Source organism: Pantherophis guttatus, chromosome 2 (assembly GCF_059756535.1).
Source record: "Pantherophis guttatus breed Tessera chromosome 2, ASM5975653v1, whole genome shotgun sequence".
Lineage (NCBI taxonomy): Eukaryota > Metazoa > Chordata > Lepidosauria > Squamata > Colubridae > Pantherophis > Pantherophis guttatus.
The window spans coordinates 102,954,031-102,967,839 of record NC_142064.1 but is presented as its reverse complement, the minus strand read 5'-3'; the positions used below and the strand labels follow the sequence as shown (position 1 = coordinate 102,967,839).

Below are 13,809 nucleotides of genomic sequence, written 5' to 3'. Positions count from 1 at the left end.
CTGCATATATGGCAAGAATTTCTGGGTGTTATACTCAACTTTAACTGAAGATATACAGTGACATATACAGGAGGCTCAATGGAGTCTTTATTCATCTTGCCATGTCACGGAACAAGTAAAGAGGGCCCCTTTGCCATTTCCCTGCACATACCAAATTGGTCCCCGAGCACACTTTGCAGGAACTGGAACATCCTATTTTGAAATATCCAATGTAATTAGGAAGCTAAATACCCAGCAAACTAAAAAATGTTGCTGCTAAGGGGTTTTCTCTTGAATTAAGCTTACATCAAGGCTGCATTTTTCAGACAGTTGAAAGCCGAGATCAAAACAGACACTGTGGTCAACAGATCTAGCTGTAAAATCATACTATCTGAAACACACTTTTGTTTCAGAAGCCAATAATGATTGCCCCCATGGCTATGCTACCTCAAGTGTCTGGTTATTCTGATTCTTTGATATTCCTGAGCCAGAAGAAAAAAGATGCCTGATCTGGAGATTGGAACAAAGACTCCAATATATATCAGCTCTCTGGCCTACACCGAGATTTCAGTGAACTAATTCAGGATGTTAGCCTAGTTGTTTTTAGAATACTTACAATAGTTTAACAATTCTACTTCTGTCAAATACTGTATGAATATTTCCTATTTTGCATGTTGGAAAGATGGGGAATGTAACTGAGTAAATGTAGCTTACGACCACCCTGTAAAATAGCATAATGTTCCTGTAGCTTTCATTTCTTTGGCTGCTGTGAAAAAGCCCTAAGTAAATGCAGACACCGAAGGCATAATAAGCAGGGACCAAAGTGCTTTCATAGCTTGCAAGGTTACTATAATGTGAAAGAAAAAAGTCACAAGCTTTTTTTTCTTTGTAAATTCTGCTATTTCTAGTTTTTGTTGCTGCCCTGGTCAAAAATTATCAAAGATTCTATGTCCCACCCATCTCACTTAAAGAATTTCTTGGGGAGAAATCAGCCTTATTATTACTTTATTGTTATTATTGCCAAGATCCTCAGCTTCTTTCCAGTTGTTACCTCATTTTTTTAACGGACTGGACTTGGAAACCTATGCATGGAAATCAGGCAAACTTCCACTACTCAGTGGCCTTCCTTAAAACAAGTCATCCAACTGTTAGTGCCAAGATAGATCAGACCAAAAACTACATCTGGACATTCTTTCATAATATTTATTCATCTACCATAGAGACCACTAGTACAGAATGGGCTTTCCTTGCTGGCTTTGAGGATGGGGTTCTTCGCTGTCTATATTGCTTTTTATGTGGTTCTCTCTGAATTTTGCTGGGTAAAAATATACAATGCAGATTTTTCTGGTTTTTTGTTTTCATTTAGGAATGTCTTACATTAAAAGGCAAAAATTTAAAATAACCAAAAGTGTCACATCTTTTAATGTGAGAAAACAAATATGGAAAATACCGTAGATAGGATCTATCCGAGGCCCAGTTCTATAATCACATTAAGGCTACTTAAAAAGAAGCAAGTACAATGAATACATAGATTGATATTTCTCAACCTTGGCAACTTTGGAATATATGTAGACTTCAACTCCCAAAATTCCCCAGGCAGCATGCTATTTGGAAATTCTTGGAGTTGACTCAGCCTTCCATGCTTCTGAAATGGGTAAAATGAGGACCCAGATTTTTGGGGGGCAATATGCTAACTCTGTAAACACTTTAGTGTGGGCTGTAAAGCACTGTAAAGCAGTATATAAGTGCTATTGCTATTGTTATTGAAGTCCACAAATTTTAAAGTTGCCAAGGTTGAGAAACACTGGTATAGAGGAATAGGATAAACACTATGCTCTAAAATTTAGTTAGAAACCAGCTAGCCTGCCTAAAGCATGTACCAGTGGTAGCTCTCGGCTATCAGTTAATTTGCAGGCCTGAAGAAAACTGGGCTCATCTCACTGTGAACAGTTATTGCCATTTTGATTTTATAGTACATCAATTTTATTTCCTGACAGACAAAACACAAAAAGGGCAAAAGTTTATTTTGTATAAGATCTGTGCTTGGCACCTAGAAACAGAGTTCTCTGCATAAGGCAAATCTTTATACACTTTCTTTCTTAATATATATTTTACATACACTTGTATCACCCTCTTTAATATTCATAATATTGTACTCCCCTCCCTCCCACAAATGCTAGAAACATATTAAATACATTTATCTACAACACATCAAAACAACCTCTCTACTGCAGTTCCTGTATTCACGTTATTTGGCAATTTCATTTTCACACTTTAACTTAAAAGATCACTTTGCTCTTTTTATTGAGCATCATTTGCTTACTTACTTTCCAACAGATTAAGAAAAAATAATATTACAAGAGAGAAATATTTGAGAAAGGCACTTATTTCTTGGCCAATTCAGCAGACAGAACAGGCCTTCTGTTGTAACTCTTTGCGACGAGGCTTCTGCCTGTCCACTCAACACAACCCCTGACTAAGAGAAATTCTTCCTTTATAACTACCTCCTGGGGAAGATAAATGTTTTGCACATGGCTTGCCAATTTTTTGCATTTTATATAAGCCCCTGAATGTTCAGTTGAGCACAACTTCCCCTTATTCCTTTTCAAAATGAGATGTGAGCAGCACTCATGCCTGTTTCCAGATAAGCCTGCTATAAAAACAATTCCTTGCCTGCATACATCAAGAAAATCTTTTAGGGTTAATGGGTGTTTCCTCTTTGGGCAAAATTTTGTAAAGAGAAAAAAATACTGTTCTCTGGCAAGAGCCACATACCCCCAAAATAGAAAAGGCAAAATTCTCTCAAGAAGAGACATTCCAGTCAGATAAAATATTCACCAAGCTGAGTGAGAGATGGCTATGAACTTGAACTAATAAATGTAGATAACAAGAAGGCATTTTGGCAGTTTTCTATTTCCGATAGTCCAGTTATATAGGACAGCTTGAATCTTCAGGGATTGTTGTGCACATCTGGGAAACTTCAAAAAAAAAAAGGCAAAAACACTGGGCTTCTGTTGGGAACAGTTCACACCCAACTCAGAATTATTGCATATACTGTAAAGCACGGCCCCTATTTTTTGTAAACAGTTTTCTCTATTTTTAAAATGCATCCATTGAAAATGGAAGCTATTTAGTTCCACATGGCTTTTGATTCCAGTCTGCACAATTCAGTTCTTTGAAATATAGCTATAATTGGCTTAGGTTCCATTGAGCATTCAAATACAAGTCCAGTTTAAATTTGAAAAGCAACCAGGATGAAACCACCAGTAGATAAAATGAGATATTTGTTCACAATTTGGCCAAGGCGAAGGCTCTGAGCACCATTTAAACCATGTGCATAGACATTTGTGAAGATGATCCTGTGACAGCCCCATACTGCCTGTTCTCACAAGTGCTGGCTGTAGGCTGGCTACTGTTGGGGGGGCTGATCACATGCATGCTGTGATCCATCCCTGTTGAAAGGTATTGCCTTTCTCCAAAGGCCCCGCTGGAAGGAGCAGAACAAAGTAAAGTGCTTTGTGTGGTGGCCAGTTTTTCAGGGCTTCCTGCCAACCTTGGAGAAGCTGAGAAATTGTATCCATACAAATTATAAGGGTTGTGAAGGGAAAAGGCATTGTAGGAACTCTGTTGCATGTGGCCACCGCTAAACATATGGGAAGAAGAAGAAGAAGAAGTGGAGGTGGGGTTGCCAGCTTGCATGACATACTGGAACTGAGATGTTGGGAATGATCCCAGCTGGCCACCGTAAGCTTCCATTTTGCCATTAGCGGGCAGGGCAGAAGGAGCAGGCATTCCTGAGATCAGAGTTGGAGTCCGCTGAGGTATGAAGTTTTCCGATGGCTGAGTGGCAGCAGAAGACCCGCTCTGGAGCCGGCTGTATCCACTCTCACTCAAGCCTGGGTAGCTCTGCAGGGCAGCCATGTTGCTTCTTGCACACGGTGGATACTCAGAGAGATTCAGGTTACAAAGCTGGCTCTCTCGGCAGCCAACATTGAAAGTGTTGGGGGTTAAATGAAAGGCTGGAGGAGAACAGGATGGAGACAGGAGGTGGGAAGATGCTGAGGGTGAGGGGGTCCCTGTGCTGGAGGTTGTTGGGGAAGTGCCTGTGCTGCCGCCTAGAAAGACAATAGAAAAGAAAGCAACAACTCAAAATGGACTTATATAATGTAAACAATACTTATTTCATTTTCTGTCTTTTCCTCTAATAATTTGCTCTCTTACTTATCCCAGTGGAAAATATGAAAAATTGGATCTTTTGTCCTAATTTCATATTCATTCCAAAAGTGCTTAGGTAGCCAAAAACTGCCAGCATACTGGAAAGCAAAGAAAAAGCTCCGCTACATTTTTTCCCCAAAAAATGCCTCTGAGCCCCAAATGAGTTCTATAGGCTTTCTAAGAAAATGAAATAATGTCCAACCACGTCCAAGGGCTTGGTCTGAACTTAGTTTTATATATCCAAAAAAAGAACAGAAGCAAGCAGGGATAGTTGAAAGCATCCTATAGAAGAGGGAGATAGTAAACTGCATTTCAGTAATATGGCACTTTCTCATCTAGCTCCCTTTGCAAACATTTATTGAATAGGTAACTTTTCCATATCCTCCTTTTTCAAAGATTCCTTACTTTCAAAATTTGAAGTAGGCTTTTAAAAAACCTCCCTTTTTATGACTCTGTAGCAATCCCTTAATTTAGGATAAAATCAGGGCGACTGGATCAATGAGCATTTACTGCCTACATGCCCTTCCTGATGCCACACAGAGTTCGCAGCAGATATTTTGTCTTTGTGACCTAGGAGAGAAACATTTGCTGCCACCTAGGATTGAACTCTCAACTTCTGGATGGGAGGCAAGCGTTTTCACCACTAGGCCACCACACTGCTCTCTCTGGATCTCTGTCCATAAGGGAAGAATCACTAGGGAGTCTAAAGCATATGGCAAATCATACTTTATCCACCTGATAGATTCTTTGAATGACCCTTCACAAATGTTGCTATTTTGTTTTTCACACATCCCCCTCCCCTCAAAAATGTAGCCAAGGATGTCCTCCCATTTTCATTGATGATATCCCAAAAAAAACAAGCCCAGATTCTTCTCCTCCCATGAAATCCTGCTTCCCATTGTGAGACTTAAGCTTCTGTTTAAAGTCAAATAGCAGAATCTTCTCAGCGGCTTAATTCTCAACGAACCATTTTGCTTTATGTCCCACTTGTTACAAATATTAAAAATTAGTTTATAATGCAGCTTATAGAAAATAATACCACCTCTATTTTCTAGTTTTGAGAATACCAGGCATGAATAGTCAATGTATCCTTAAGAACTCAGCTTAGATGTACGGATATGAACTTTTATCTGTTTTTCTTATTCAAGGGTATAAGAAACATGTGTCTTTCCTGCTACCCAATATTCTGCTTTCTGTGTCCTGGAAATCCTTATAACTCTCTCACTGCATTTTGGATATGTTTATTTTTAAGGGAAAACTTGTTTTGGCACCAATTTTTCTTTGCATAGACTACAATATCAATATAACGTGATAAAAGGAAGCAGAAGTCAGCAGCTAGTGCCTAACATTTCCAGAAAATAAGAATACCAGACAACGTTGATTGATTTCATTTATGTCATCATCTTCCGCAACCTGGACAATGTCTCTGGGCTGAAAGTTGATTCAATTATTTGAAGAATCATCCAGCCCTGATCATTGGAGTCCCACCAGAAAACCACATATGAATTGCCAAAAACATTTATGAAATCACTGAGTACAGCAAGGAAAGCGGCATGCAACAGTACTATTTAACATATTTAATAGGAGTATGTAAGGTAGCAGTATTCAACACTGCAAGGCATTTTATTTCACTGAGGTATTTGTAAACAGGCTGCTACTGAATAATAGTAAAAAATTATCACATTTGTATGCCATCTGACTCTCAATGACTCTGGGCCAGGAGTGGGCAATTAATTCTTCCAAGGGGTCACATGAGGAACTGGGACTGTTGTGGAAGGCCGCATCAATAGGCTGAACTTAATTCTGTTCAATATACATTTTATTGCTTCATAAAAAAACTAGTAAATTATATGATTTTGTTTACTGTGAAGGTGCATAGCCACGCCTGCACACACATATGTAAATTAAATATGTACATATCAGTTGCCTTCCAGATAAAAGCAGTTGTATTGCATGCATGGCATACACTTATTTACATTTGACTTCTAATTTCCGATTGGTCTCACGCAGGCTGGAGAGGGACAAGTAAAGGGTCAGATGTGGCCTCGGGGCTGTAAAATGCCCAGGTCTGTTCTAGGCAGCTCACAATTATAGAAGAAATTACAATAAAATCAATAAAGTATAAAAATAACCACAGGGCTCTTTAATCTGATGTATTTTCAACAATGATGTACACTTTGACTTTGAAGCAATATTCAATTCACATCATTTTAGAGCATATAGTCATTTTATAATCTTTGTCTTTGTCTTTGCATTCCAATACAGGTAGTTCTTGATTTATGACCACAACTGAGCCCAAATTTTCTGTTGCTAAGCAAGACATTTATTAAGTTTGCCCCATTTTATGACATTTCTTGTCACAGTTGTGAATCACTGCATCTCAGGTGTCCGTATGCTGGCTAATCAAATGCAGAATAGCTCCCAGTGCTGACTTTGTAACTGTTATAACTCAGTCATGCCAGACTGCGGCCGCATTAAAACCTGCAGCAAGTAACCTTGTTTCCGCATTTGATTAGTATGGACGCCTGAGAGAAAGTCAGTGCTAGGAGCTATTGCCTACCAGCACTGTAAATAACTCTGGATTAATATAGGCATGCCCATGGCCCACCCCCATAGCCAGCATCTGGCTGTGTTCGTTCATCCTTCCAGGTCTTCCCGACCCACCCTGGCACAGCCGTAGCCGTTAGGAACTGCAGCAGCTAGGAAATGGAGGTTCACAGTTCTCCAGCTGTCAGCTGTGCCGCCATCAGCACTGATCAACTGATGGAAATGGGCACACCGGCCAAAGGAGTTGGGAGCACCTGGAATGCCAGCCGCTGAAACCACGCCACTCCTGCAGCCATCACACTGTCCCTGAAGCAGTTTCCCCATTCCCCACCCCCCAGGTATGGCAAGCCAGGGCTTGACACTGCAATTGTTAAATTAATAACACGGTTGTTAAGTGGATCTGGCTTCCCCATTGGTTTTGCTTGTCAGAAGGTCGCAAAAGGTGATCACATGATTCCCAAGGACACTGCAACATCATAAATACATGGCAGTTGCCAGGTATCTGAATTTTGATCACATGACCATGGAGATGCTGCCAGGGTCGTAAGTGAGAAAAACAGTCATGTCACTTTTTTTCAGTGCCTTTGTAACTTCAAATGGTCACTAAATGATTGGTTGTAAATCAAGGACTCCGACTACCTGTATATCTTCTGAATGTTTGAGTCTAAATAGCAGCACCAAATATGAATGTGTTAATCATGCTGCTTACTAGCATAGGCCTTTTCTTTTCTTATTGTAGTGTATCTGTGTACAGTACATTATACAGTATATTGTATACAATAGATCTGTATTCATCTGTATATGTTTGTTCTGTCCCCGTCTCACACACGCACACAAAGAGTCAGCCAGGGGTTAAATAAAACTTGCAGACAATAAATTCCTTCGATAACAGGATTGGCAGCAACCCAGTAGCTGCTTGTCAATAACTTTACTCACAGAGGGAGGTGTTCCTCCTCCGTCAGATAAACCAAAACAAATACACAAAGCCACAGAATTGTCAAGTCCAGTCCGTATTAAATCCAAGGCAGGCAGATAACATAGTTTCAGAGATACAATGAGACTCACTAGTTGTTTAGTTTTGTCCGTCACAGAGCCTGAATGGCCACCACACCCCCTTTTATCCCCTGTGGGGTGTGGTCCAGTGACTCAGCTTAATCTCTGGCACGCTTCCTTTTCTGCTGCGTGCTTGTCTCTCCGACGCTGGCATGGATCCAGCCAAGACTTATCTCCATCACTGTCCGACTGTGACTGCTCGGTGATACCTGGCTCCTGGCCAATCTCTTCTCCTTTGGGAGACACCTGAGGCATTGCCAGAGAGGAGGGTCCTGGAGAGGGAGGCCTGGCCAACTCCTCTCCTTCACTTTCGGAGCCTTCTCCCTCTGATAAGACGGGCTTGGTGGTCGGAGTCACAACAATGTTTTGGAGATTTGATCCATTCAAATCTCTATATATCACTTTTAAACTTAGCCATGCTCTTTCAGTTAAATATCTCACCAAATAAAGTTCTTCTAAAGCTGAAATGTGCTGATATGATTTACCAATATATTTCTAGTGCTTCATTTTCATTACTGTATTTCAAAATACTTTATCCAATTGCTTCAGCTTTAATACTCTTTCCATTAGCAAGATTTTTTTCCCTCAGCCATATAGTGTAAATTATTTAAAGGCAGACCCGTCGGTTGTAATATGATTTACAGCTCATGTCAGTCCATCAGCCTTTTGAAATTTCCAATCCAGTTATTATTGTCTTTATTAGTGCTTGTTGTTTTGTCTTTTTGTCTTTTGTGTTTCCCCAAAAATAAGATCCTGTCTTATATTTTTTTGAACCCTGAAATAAGGTTGGCCTTATTGCCATGCACTCAAAAGCCTGATTGGCCTTATTATCAGGAGATGTCTTATTTTGGGGAAAACAGGGTATTTGTAATATTATAAGCAGTTTCTTTTTTATTTTTATTTTCTTTCACAATTTTCTAAAGTTGTGTAGGAGCTCAAACATCCACAAGTTTTCCTTTAATAAATGTTAAAGGGAATTCTACCTACAACCATGTTTCTAAACATGATTCAGATGGAATACACAAAAGTTAAAACTCTTCCACCTACTTGTAATACAAAGTGAATGTGTTTTTGACTACTTTCAGTCTTTCTTTTCACTGAATACAGTTTTCACAGTTGAGGCTTCTTTTATGTTTTTCATGCAAAACTACTCACAATCCACTTTAGAACACCTGGATCTGTTTTTCCACTTCATATCCATGTGGCCATAGAATTACTTTGTGAGGATGGCAAAATCTTAAAAATTAGCAAACTAAGAATTCACTTATCTACTTTTTATGCTTCATCTTAAATGTTGAAAAAAGCTGCATACAGTTATTATGTAACTGTACATATTGTCAAACCTTTGCTTGTAGAACCAATCTGAACATTTCCTATTTATATTGTGTGGGAAAGAGAATTGCATATATCGCAGAAATCAAGAAAATCTGTTGTGGAAAATGATAGAGTATAGAATTACTGGAACTTTGATTTATTTTTGTTAATAAATTCTCTTCATTAAACAGAATAAAACAAAGCCAAATATTTTTTAACAATGAGAATCTGGATCAGATTCAACGTGATTTTTAAAAGTCAGTCTAAATTGTTTAATCAATTTTTGGCTCTCTCTAACCTAACTGAACCCATAAAATCTAATTGCCATCTGTGAGAAATTAATTGTACATCTGTTTTGTCCCAATGTAAAACCAAGTTTGGGGGTGATGATATCATTTTTGAAGAGTTGGTTCTCTAATGCCTGGTATTCTGGAATTTCACTATAGTTTTTGGTTCCAATTCTGAAAGAAGGTGCTTGAAAAATATTTATTAGTTTAAACCCACTTGTCTTGTAAAACATTTTTTTCTAAACTAAAGAGATACAGGTAGTTCTCAATTTCCAACCATTCATTTAGTAATTCTTCAAAGTTACAACAGCACTGAAGTACGGTAAATGACTTATGACTGGTCCGGTAAATGACTTATGACTGGTCCTCCTCACACTTATGACCATTGTAGTGTCCCCATGATCATGTGATCAAAATTCTGGCATTTGGCAATTAGCATATATTTACAATGGATGCAGTGTGTTGGGGTTGTATGATAGCCATTTGTGACTTACAAGCAGGCTTCTAGTAAGCAAAGCAATGGAGAGCAGCTGGATTAACTCAAAGACCATGTGATTCACTAAGCAACTGCAGTAGTTGTTCACATAACAACCATGGCTAGAAAAGGTCATGATATTGGTTGCAACTCATTTAACCAACATCTTGCTTAGCAACAAAAACTCCGGCCTCCATTGTCATAAATCGAGGACTACTATAACAGCTTTCAACTGGAAAGGGAAGAAAGAAATCATGACTGTGTCAATCAGTTCTGTTGAGGAGTAATCCATAAACATCAGTGACAATAAAGCCTTGGGACACTGCTTTACTTCTTCGGGAATTTTTTTTTTAAATTAACAGATTAACAGAATTGGAAGGGGGCTTGTAAATCATCTAATCCAACTCCCTACCCAAGCAGGAGACCTTATTGTTCATGAAAGTTTCAGCAGGAAGAAAAATAATTATGATTTTAGTAGATTTATAATATTAATTACTTAGAAATAAGATTCTGATTACATTTAGATAGGAAATGTTTCTTGCATTGCATTGCAAAGTTCCAATTTAATGAGATTATGTTGCTCAAGTTCCATTAATGTCATTAAAATCCTCTGACAGTCTCTATTTTTTTCCAAAAATAAAAATATATTTTAAAAAACAAAATGAATCTTTTTCTTATAGATCTATTATCTACCTTTCCTCCCAAAATACAGCCTCTGGGAAATATCTGGGAAGCTGTAGGTCACTACTGCATAAGTGCAAATATAAAGACATATTGGTCAATTACTTGGAAAAATTAATCCTATGCTCTTAAAAATGTTCAGGTCCTCTATAGTGTTCTAGAGTCTTGCATCAAGAAAGTAACTTTTAGTGGTAATTCTAATTGAAAAAAATAGCATGGGGAAAAAGAATTACTCCCTCTGTGGGATAGCATTTCTGAATCAATGTGGTGCCAATGAAGTAAACAAATGGGATGTTAGTCATGAAATATTTATACCCTATCTAGTTTGGCCTTAACAATCTATGAAGTTTTAAGGATCCTGCTGGGACCCATATTCATTGGATAATAATCCAAAGTATTTCCAAGACCATAAGCAAACAAATATTAACTAACATGTAATGTAATTTCTGTCTGAATTTGTCAAACTGTTGCTTGTGACACCTTCCCAGCTATTTGAAAAGCGAAGATTTTTTCTATAGTAGTCAGTTTTGTGATTTTGGGAGACTACTAATTACAATTTTGTGTCAGACTTCTTATCTCTATCTCTTTCGCAAGGAAAAGAAGATACTTTCATTCCAAAGAGGTTGTATTATGATGTAAAAGATGCAATACAATGTGAAATAAAGTTTTATTGCTGCCATTTTTGATGTATTAACAACTCTTAAATGTCCTGCTATTCTTTTATGAGATTACTATATAATTAGCATACTATATTCTCTTGTATTCATTTAGGCATTACCGTATATTCTATTTGTTATTTTATTATACACCAACCTCAATACTTTTATAGAAGAGAAGCATATTTGTGCATGAGGGCACAGGTAGTTTGCATAGTTTTAAACCAGGAATTTGTATAAGAATTCTACCATTTGATATGAACCTCCATGAATAAAATCTGTGTAATTTACTATTTGGATTATCAAATGGCAAGGCCTCTAATGTCAGAGCCCCTTGATGAAACTGAAGGTGCTGAAAGTAAAAAAAGCTGTTCCTAGATTCCCAAGAAAAGGTTGGTCTACTGCAAATATCAACCAAATGATAACCAGGTCTGTGGAGAGCGAATACTCTAGAAGATAGAAATAAAAATAAAAACAACCTACCTGTGACAGAGGAAAGGGTTGAAAATAATAGTGAAATTTAAAAGAAGACAAAGGCAAGTTCTTTGCATAGGTAGTAGAAACCAAATGTACAAGTATAGGTCAGGAAGACCCTTGGTTTAACAATAGTACATAAAAATATACTATAATAGTTGTTGAATATGGATCAATAGTGTGATCTAGCTGCAGAAAAGACTTGAGCAATCTTAGGCTAAAGAACAGACATATTTCCAAATATCAGGCAGAAGTTTCCCTTCATTCTGCATTCTCAAGAGCCACTTACAAAGACAGTATTGTTCAGCTTTGAGTGCCAGACTTTAACAAAGATCCAGAGAAGTTAGACCAGGTCCAAAGAAGAGGTAGGAAGAGGATCAAAAGACTGGAATCTGAGGATGTTTCAATGGGTAAGAGGGAAAGAAGAATGAAAGAGTTTCACATAAAAAGTGGCCAAGTCTGTCACAGCATAATGGAAGGCAAGGTAGTAATACTGCCGAATTATAGGAAGATGGATTCCAATTGAATATTTAAAAAATATTTCCTAACAATAGGAAGAGGCTGATGTGGGGGCTGTCTTTCTCAGGATTCAAGCAAAGGCTACCCAGCTATCTCTTGGGGATAATTTAACTTACATTGTACATGATTCGTACATTGAGCAGACAATAGACCTGGATAACCTAAAAGACCTGAAAGTTTTACTGTTATATGGGGAACAAGAAAGAAAATAATTGTGATAGTTTTTTTCAATTTTTGAGCCCCATTTGGGTTTAACAAAATGTGTACTTGCAGTTAGAAGCAGCACTTATTTATAAGTCATTTGAAAGATGACTTATTCAGAGCCTATATAGTATTCAGAGCCTATATAAAATATTGCTAAATTCAGTACTCAGCTCAGAATCTGTTCATAATGCAGAGAGGACTGGGAATAAGAGATCATCCAATTTCAATGAAGGGCATTGTCACAAAGGGCTTTTCCTTTTTCCCTCAATGTAGAGATTAGAAGTGGAGATATTGTTTAGAAGTTCAGGCTCATGAAAGCATTTGGCTCTGCAACAGGCACTTCAGGCATCAAGAAGTTGCTCTTTTAACACTAGCAACTTTCTGCTTTTGGATCTACTGAATTGTGTAAGATTTTGTAGGGAAAAAAGCAAGACATTTGGAGAATCTTTAGATTTCCTTTTTTGCAATTACTCGGCCTTCAATAAAATTGCATGCAAAGTAAAGAGGATCCATTTGGTAAGTGACTAAAGTCAAGATTTTAGCAAGCAAGTTCTGAACTGCAAACCACATTTTGTGCATGCCATCTTTGCTTGAGCAGCCAAAAGAACAGTTGCTAGTAGCCTGCAGGGAACTAACTAGTCACATGGTGTTGGCTTCCTTCCTGGTTTTTCAGCTGCCAAATTACATTTAAAGCAGCTAAAAATACATTAAATATTTTCCTTTCCTTATATTACTTGACTATATCAGCAGTTGCTGTAGCTGCTATGAGCATGTTATTTGATAACCAAGAGGAGGACAGAAGGTTATCAGTGCAGATATTAATACAAGGCACATCTAATCAAGTGTGTAAATGCCACAAGTTTCAGGTCCAAGGATACTCACAAAGAAATGAGGAGTTAAAATCTGTTCCACACTCTGATGTATACTCCATAATGCATTGGGATCTCTTATACAATCTTATGGCAAGGAGAAAACAAGCTACCCAAGATGCAAAAGATATATTCCCTTGTTGATTCTTGCTTTAAAATAGCTCTTGGAAAGTTGAGAACAAAGCTACCTTTTAAAAAAAATCTGTGCCATTATCTAGATCTAAATTTCTTCCCTTGCTATTAATTTTAAGAAACTTCTAGAAAACAATGTATACTATAGAAAGCATTTCAACAACAAGAGCAAACTCTTTATTAGTAACCCTCTATTATGATCTTTGACCAGCACTCTTTCAGAAAACCCATTATCAAAAATTATCATAAAAGAAAAGAACAACACATCTAAGTCAAAGTTTGTGCCATTGCATGGCTCAGTGAAGATATTTGGCAATCTGAATTATGAGTCAGTGTCCCTTAAAAAGTCATGTACGAAAAGTTGTATGACCCTCAGTTTTGGAAATAATTGGAAAGAGCACAGC

General features: G+C 37.8%; 1 protein-coding gene across 5 annotated transcripts in view; it reads right to left on the bottom strand.

Annotated features, from left to right (window-relative positions):
• Positions 1–1,944: 1,944 nt before the first annotated feature.
• TBX15 (T-box transcription factor 15) overlaps positions 1,945–13,809 on the bottom strand; it is an 86,230-nt gene continuing 74,365 nt past the window's right edge. For all 5 annotated transcript variants that reach the window (XM_087888320.1, XM_034411029.3, XM_034411030.2 and 2 more), the window contains exon 8: positions 1,945–4,094. In XM_087888320.1, the coding sequence (XP_087744446.1) occupies positions 3,304–4,094 (791 nt within the window). In that variant the 3' untranslated portion in view covers positions 1,945–3,303. The remainder of the gene's footprint in view (positions 4,095–13,809) is intronic.